General features: G+C 34.4%; 1 protein-coding gene across 1 annotated transcript in view; it reads left to right on the forward strand.

The window, feature by feature from the left end:
• The window catches only part of LRRTM4 (leucine rich repeat transmembrane neuronal 4), an 857,252-nt gene extending 849,901 nt beyond the window's left edge, over positions 1-7,351 (forward strand). The window contains exon 3 of the mRNA XM_036872338.1: positions 6,993-7,351. Coding sequence (XP_036728233.1) covers positions 6,993-7,112 — 120 coding nt within the window. The 3' untranslated portion in view covers positions 7,113-7,351. The remainder of the gene's footprint in view (positions 1-6,992) is intronic.
• The last annotated feature ends 1,180 nt before the right edge of the window (positions 7,352-8,531 follow it).

Here is an 8,531-nt window from a genome sequence, read left to right on the forward strand (position 1 = left end):
ATGAAGTTCAATAAGAATGCATTTAAAATTATTTTTATTCATTTTTAGCAAATCTTGCCCTTTAATCCCTTGATTTATCATCTTCTCTTGAATTCTTGAATCTTTCTTGTTTCTGGAGATTCTTCACTGTTATAGTTACTGCTTAGGGAGGAAGGTCTTTGTGTGTGTGTATAGATTTTGATTAATTAGTGAATTAGTTGAAGTTTGTAGGTCGCAGAGAGAGAGAGAAGCTATTGGTGAAGGCAGCTGAACAACAAGAAATAAAACAGCAGGCAGAGTTTTGTTTCACTTTTGTCACTTGAAAAACTCACGATTTTCTAAAATAGAAGGTGAATTTTCTGGTTCAGGCACACCCTTGCTTGACTTCGTGTCCCACGCTGTGAATCCTGGGAGTGACGGCTTATTCTCTTCTTGCATCTCTCTCTGGTTTTACTCCTGGCCAAGGAATTGTTCAAAATCCTGAGTTTTCTTCCTTCCTTACCATCCTGGATACTCAAAGCTGGTGAGTGTCTCATAGGTTTGCAAAGGACCTTTCCCCAGCCCAAACTAGCTTTCCTCCAGTTGCACTGAATTATATGCTAGTAAAGTTTTCTTTTGATCCATTCTCCTGTCTGTCTTGCAGGAATTTCTCAGAGTCTTTGATATGGTGATAGAAAAACACAAACATCTCTATTTTTTTAATATCATGTGATATTAAAAGTTTTACTTTTTAATTAGCAGAAACTAAATGCTTAGATAATCAGTGTTTTCTAATGAAGAAGCAAGCCTGTATTTAAAAAAAAAATGAATAAGAATGTTTCATTGTAGAATGGGATTAAAAATGTCATTTGATAAAACTATTTTGGTTCATTACTTATCGTGTCTCTTTTCTTTTATATTATAAATGTCTTTAGATATTCAAAACCCAAGGAGGTAACATTTATGAAAAGGTAACTGTTAATTCTCTCAATTGAGACGTGAAGGATGGAATCAGGTTTGTAGGAACTATTAATTTTACAGCTCAGTCAGATGCTCATAACCTCCTCTGGGATTTTTGCTCTTTGGCTTATGTGCCTGTGATGAGCTTCTCTGGGCTGTAGCGGGTGCTAGCTAGTCTAAGATGCCTCAGTTGATCCACAAGGCCTTCCATCCTTCAATGGTCTAACCTGGGCTTGTTCTCATGGTGGTGGCTAGCCTGGCCAGGATCCTAAGTGCCTTGCAACCCAAACAGTGTTGCCGCCACTTTTCTATTGCCCAAAGAGAGTTACAAGGACAGCCAGTATTAAAGGCAAAGAGAAATAGGCTCTAATTTCTGGATGAAAGGAGCTACTAAGAACTGTGGTCATTTATGGAATCTACTATGTCTGGAACATGTACAGCTTTGGAGCTGTCGTAGTCATGTAGGAGAAACTGATAGGACATGAAGATAACTTTCAGAGATTATAAGGCATGGTTGACTGAGAGGACCCTGGTAACATTTGTGTTCCTAGTTTCAGTTCCTCCTGAGACTTAGTGGTAACCTTGAACTTCCCTCAGTGTTGCTGTTAAATCCTTTCTTGTGTCTATGAGTCAATTGTCTCCATTTTACCTAACTAACTTAAATGAGTTGAGGTTCTATCAGCTTGTATCAAAATCCTGCAAAAAACCTGTACCCAAACTTGTTTACATTTTCTTATTCCCTGTCCATTCTTGTCTAATACTAATATATTAAGTAGAATAAAGGCTAAGTTATATATTCATTTAGCTATTGCCCTTCATTTTTCAATTTTATTTCCAATAAACCAAGTGTCCATCTTCATTAAGCAACTCAACTATATTTAATTCCTCATCCAGATTTGTAAGATGGTACTTTTTAGATGGTCTGAGTAGTCAGACACTACATTTTAATTCTAAAAATTAGAGACCGAATGTCATTTAGGAAATTGAAAATCAACTTTTTATGACTTCAATTGAAAGAACTCATACTGAAATGTGAACAATGTTCATGAAAAGTTAATAAATAAAACTAATGATAGTGCATAGTAATTTTAGAATGATCAGGCTATTAAACTACTTATAACTAATGTTAATACATTTGAGAAAAGAGGGTAATGATATTGGAATTTCATGCTCAAAACAAAACTGAACTTCAAAAGCCTTTCATGATCACATATATCAAGAGTCCACATTGCTCTCACATTCACTAACTAGAGACATTCATTTCTCATTTTAAATATAATTATTATGGATATAAAACTCTGGGATCTGAAGTAATTTTCAGACTTTTGAAATGCCACATATCCCTCTATAATTTTGCTCTTTCTCCTAAGATTTAAAAATATCCCCTTTTCCTCTTCCCTCTTTGAATCTCTAACACTATGGGCCACTGTAATTGAGACAAGTGTGTCCTTTTATATTCCCTTCAGTATGTTGGAAGAAAAACATATTCTAGGCAAAAGGTAAATAATGTTTTTAGAAAACTGGCACACAGACTAAGGATGTTAAGCTTCTGAATGCACAAAGTAGGAATGAAAGCCCCTGTTAATGAGCCACTCTGTGACCCTTCATGTCCTTGCATCTCTCTGAATAGAAACAAAAGACAGGGCACAGTTTCCAGGAAAGACACTATCAAAGTTGAGTAAAATTTGTGTAGGAATATGCCTTTTCAGTATATTCTTCTTTCTTGAGAACCAGGGAGTACTTTCAGAGTTATCTGAAATTTATAGAGGTAAAAGAGGTGTCATTACTGTTCCCTCTTTCAGTGGATTCACAGGAAACTTGGGATAATTAAAGAGACATAATTAGTGATAATAATGTTTCCTCCCCTTTGTAACCTACCTCAAATTTAGTTATGAAATATGTCTCTATAGAAGTTTATATGTTTCTATAAAAGTTTAAATGCAATTGAGTTGAAATATTCATATTCTCGAGAGAAACAAACAGAATTTTAGTATATTTCCCCCAATGAGTTCCCTTCATTCCACATAATACACCCAGTATCTGTAAATAAAGTGCAGCTTCCAAGGCAGTCAATGAGCAATCAAGCATGTGAATGAGGCCATATTTAAGCAATGTTGTTGTGCTGTGCTACAGAGTGAAGTCCATCAGAGAGCTGATGGAACACGGGGACCATTGGAAAAGCTCTAAGAACACATTTACAAAAATACCAAATACACATTAAGAGGAACTTAAGCATACTTTGTTTTGACTGCTGGAAACAACGATACACACAGGGACCCAGGTGGTTAATGTACTGTACATTATTATTATGAAGTACAAAACCTCAGTCTCTCAGTTCCTCAGAAACCACAAAGTGAGTTGATTACACAATGCCCTACAGAATAGACTTTAAATGTAAAGGAGCAAACATCGCAGATACTCTTTCAGAGCTTGCCAATTCACTTGGCTTTTGAAGTCTTGCTATCGGGCTGCTGTGCAGGATAACTTTACAATATTTTCACTCTACTAGAGGTTTTAAGCTTGTCTCAAAAACAATAGAGAAAATGTCAGAAGCCCTTGTTCATTGACATAAAAATAAACTGGTACAACTGTTACAGCAAAACAAATTTTCTGAGTTCAGAGGTGATGCAATATGTAAACCTATGCCTCTGAAATTAATGGAAGTCCCTTGACAAGTTTGAAGACAAATACCACAGTATCTTAGATATTGGATTGCTCTTTCCTATTATAGTTCAACTTTAGGGATTTTATTTTATACTGGAAATTCAACCATGTTCACAAATGAGCTAATGGTTTTCATCTGTAGATTAACCTGGTTTTCAGAAGGGTCTTTAAGACCCTGTCTTATTCTCACATTCTCTGCTCATACATGTTTGTAAATTCAAGTGTCTTCTCACTGCAATGACTGGAGAAAGACTATACATGAGGATACAAGATGGTGAACAAAATCACAATCCATGCTTAATGTTTATTTTGATGTCTTTTGGTATTTGGTTAATTTGGAGATAATGAGTCATTCCTTTAAATGAAAGTGTGCAAAAAATATTCTATACCCAGTGAATGTTGCTGTCATTGGAAATGATTTGGTGAAAGTTTTTATATTTTCAAGTAATACTATTTCACCTATCAACAACAACAACAACAACAAAAGTAAGAGTGGACTATGTAACTCGTAAGGAGGTCTTCTTCATAAAATTCTTCCTGCTGAAATGTGAGAATAACATGATTTGATTTCTACACTTTTTCAGTTTTGGTGACCCATGACACCAATCACAGATATCTCAACCTATCCAACACACTTCAAAATCCAATGAGGTTTCCTAAAATAGAACTTGCTGACAAACACAGGTCTATATGAGTAAGAAGAAAAAAAAAAACAAAAAACTATTGATTTGGGGTAGACCTAACTTTATATTTAGTATTTGGTAATTCGGCCATGTTGTCTTATAATTTGTTCCTTGCTTTCACTATGAGCAGAGAAATTAATGTCTAATGTCTAAAAAAATCTCTGTATAAATCCCAGTTTTGACCTAGTATGTATTTTTTTCAGATTTTTTTTGAGGATGGAATTGTATATTCAGGTTATATCAAAGTATAAAGAAGTTACCTCTTCCTCAATATTTCTTAAAATACTTGATGAAAACAGTGTTTGCTTTTCATTAGAAGTAAATATGCCTCATCATAGAAACAAAGCAATATATATTAGTTTAATTTTCTCATTCATTGAGAAAAACAGTGAATTATGAGTTAGGAAAAAAAGAATAGTTAAAAGCAGGATGGAAATTTATTCAGGCTATTGCTAATCACATTATAATAATCTGTAATCTGAATATGTTTTCTGATTATTTTTAAAAAGCATCTTTTATGGTGATTCCCAATTTTTTAAAAAATCACAGTATGATTCAGTAGACACATACTCATATGTACACACAAATGTGAAACAAAAGTTTTATGAAACAACTTACCTTTACTCGTATGATATACTCTGATACTTTCTATTCTAATTAATTCTATTTTTAAAATGTTTATCTGGATTCACTAAATTGATTTTATAACTCACTAATGAGTTGTGATCTGCCATAGAAAACATTGCTTTGATCTATATCTTTAAAAATGTGAGGAGGTGACTTTTATCTTAATAAGTATAGAGTGTTAAAAACATAATTCTCATACAAACAGACAGTGAATTTGTGTCAAAATTTTATTCAACACATTAATAAGGATATCAGGAAGAAAACACAAGACCTAGTTTAAAGAGCATTTGAGGTATTTATATAGTAATTGGAGGAATGGATTCTGAAAATAAGGTTGCTAAGTGAGATATAAGACTAGTTAACTTCCTACAGAACAATTAAGCCACAGTTAACTTCTCTACTAAATTATAAAATTATAACAACTTATCATTTTCCACAGTTTAACCTACAGAAAGAGCCAGATATAGCCCAGTCAGGAGACAGACAACCTATCAGAGATTTTCACAAAGAATTTTATAAAGTAGTGCTAAGTAAATACAGAATTTTTGCTAAGTTCATGCAAAGGCTAAAAGACAGTGTCATAGTATAACATAGACAGCAACTTCAGGAAATACTGCCACTCCTACCACCTATAGAATTAAGGAACTAAAGGAACATGTTGGAATCATTAAAATTCAAACACTTGGAGGAGGAGCTTTGTGGAGATGAACCTCATATTTCCCTGGTGCTAGAGTCTCTGTGGGGGACATGATGAGATCAAATGTTGGAAATGCAAATGATGAAAAGATTACAAACCAGAATCACCTGCTGTTATGGAAAGGCACTGCTGCAGCCAGAATGAAGAAGTGTTATTGGGGTAAATATCTGGAGCAGGAAAAAGCAGAGAGCAGTCCTTCTATCTTCTCTAGTCTTGCCATCTCCCTCCAGTGGTCCCCACTGGCAAAGTTTAACAGGGAGCAGCAGGTCAAACAGAAATGTGATTTGCAAAGCCCCTGCCCAGCATCATAAAGCCAACTACAGAACTGGGGCTGGAGCCAAGAGACAAAGGTTTAGGCCACTACTACCTTTAACCTTACAGGACAGTGAAGGGTTTGCAATTTTATCATTTGTGGACTGTTATCAAGAGTCATATTGGATCTAGTGAGTTATGAGAAATGCTGTAGCATGAAAGCAAGAATTAAGCAATCATCATTTTCCTTTTTCTAGTTTTGAGACATTTTTCTTTATCGGAAATTTGTGATATAATTAAAAGCTGTACAGAGAATCAAAATTACTATAATTTTAACATTTTCAGCATTTCCTATTAAAGAGATTTCTATAGACCATTATTCAGGTTTATTATTCTAACATTAGACACATTTTAGCTTATTAGCTTAAAATCAACAACATTATTATTACAAATGCAAAGATGTGCCAACTTTCATGATTCTAGAGTACTTTTGTTCAGAAATTATAGAATTGTTAGTAATAATATGTGAGAAACTGTAATTTAAAAAAAAGTTAAATAAAAGTTATATATGTCCATAATAAAGATTTCAATGATTTATAAAGATATTTTTGAAAGTAAAAAAAAAATCTATATGTTCACAGTTTTATTCACACAAAATGGATCCTACTATACATTCTTTACAACTTAATTTTTCCACTTAATATCATATCTTACCATATTACATAGGTTGATATTCCCCAATCTTTGTATTATCTGCATTCAAATGTACATGTACATAATATATGTTAAAATTATTTAACATAACATAATTATGTTAAATTTTGATGGGAATTTAGGTTGTTTCTAACTTTCTGCTATGTTGATAGATGATAAATGATGGATGGACAGATGATAGGACACACACTGAAAAGTCTTTATATATGATTTCATATACAAGGTATATATACACTTTGTACATAAAATGATATATAATGGACAAAACAATACTGAGTTACATACTAACAAGTGTTATTTTGTTTAATGTTTATTTACAGTTGGATCAGAAAGTGATGACTTAAAACACCATGAAAGAGAACAAAATACAATCCTAGGAGTGTCATCTTCTCATCCAAAGCATTTTTATAATCAGTATCTTTCTTTCTCATAACCAGATCCTACACCACGTGAAGCCCTTGCCATATTATAGCTACGACCAGCCGGTGATCAGGTACTGCCAGGCTCACCAGCCACTCCATGTCAACAAGGGCTACGAAGCAGTGTCTCCAGAGTAGGACGAAACTCCCAGCCTGGAGCTCGGGCCCGACCACAGCTTCATCGCCACCATAGCCAGGTCTGCAGCCCCAGCCATTTACCTTGAGAGAATAACAAACTAACGTGAAAGGCAACTAACTCCTCATTGGGGAACTCGACGCGGGGAAGGAAGGCCTTCATTTTAAAGGAGAATGGGTGTCCAAATCACGCAATCCAGCCTGCTCATCGTTCCTAAGACATTTATGACATAGACGAAAGGAAACAAACAAATAAAAAACTGCTTAAAGAGGGCAGTGGATGCACCTGCAGCATAACCAGGAGAACTACAGAATTCTCTTTGCTTTAAAACATACAAACAAAAATGTTCCTGGATATAAATAGTAAAAGTGTCAAGTTCTTATAAAAATAGATTTCACCTTAGCTACCTATAGGTTTGTTTGTATATTTTGCTTTTTCTACACTGCATGGTTCCTGTGCTGGAGAACCACAGGGGGTGGGGGGTGGGGGGAGCATCAAACCAGGTGTGGGTGGGAAGTTGGGGAAACAATACAGTTTTCCTTGTTAGGTGTGTGTAACAGATTATTAAAATTGCTTTCATTTCATTTTTCTTTTAAAAATGTCATTTGTTCATGTTTGGTTTGTTTTATTTTTTTTTCCTGGTCAAGCAATTCTGTTCCCAATTCTAAACATGGGTGTTCAAACTTATGTTGTACCAAAAGAAGATTTGGTGTACCACAGACCACAAAGAAATAAAGTTGACCACAAAGTCTGACAAAGCTACTGGAATGAAAATCCAACAAAATCTGGGCAAATGATCCTTCAAGGCACATTGTATACAATGTGAGTTTTGATTTTTTTTTTTTTTTTTCCTACTGGCAGTCCTCACTGTGAGCTTTCACTGTGTGAGAGGTGAATAAAAAGACGTGAAGATCTCCAAATGAGAAGACAACCAGAAATATTCTCACCTGGACTAGGGGTATATGAAGAACAAAGGCCATGTGGTCAATGAATGAAACTGCCAAGCTACAAATTTCTAAACACAAGATAATGTGTAACCTTGGTTTTTAAATTAATTATCAATTAACTTTTGTGTAATTTTTATCAATAAAAGAAAAAAATGTTAGAAAAATAAACATATTATTTTGCAATTGGTACGCCACAGCCCACCTAATGTTGAGTGCTTTGTCTCTATATTATAGAATCTTTCTAGTCTATATCAGAGCAATTTAAGAAGAATATGTTGGTATCTATCAAGTGCCTTCTGTATGTTCCACCCTCAGGTAAGGAAGTCCTGAAAAAAGAAGTATGAGATACCTTATGAACTAACTGGATTCATAATTACTTCTGGAGACATGATGTAACTCAAACAGAATTAAATAACAATATGAGAAAAAAGTAAGTGTCCTTGAAAGGGTTAGAGGTTGAATGATCTTCTAGGA

The sequence above is a fragment of the Balaenoptera musculus genome, chromosome 13 (assembly GCF_009873245.2).
Source record: "Balaenoptera musculus isolate JJ_BM4_2016_0621 chromosome 13, mBalMus1.pri.v3, whole genome shotgun sequence".
Taxonomy (NCBI): domain Eukaryota; kingdom Metazoa; phylum Chordata; class Mammalia; order Artiodactyla; family Balaenopteridae; genus Balaenoptera; species Balaenoptera musculus.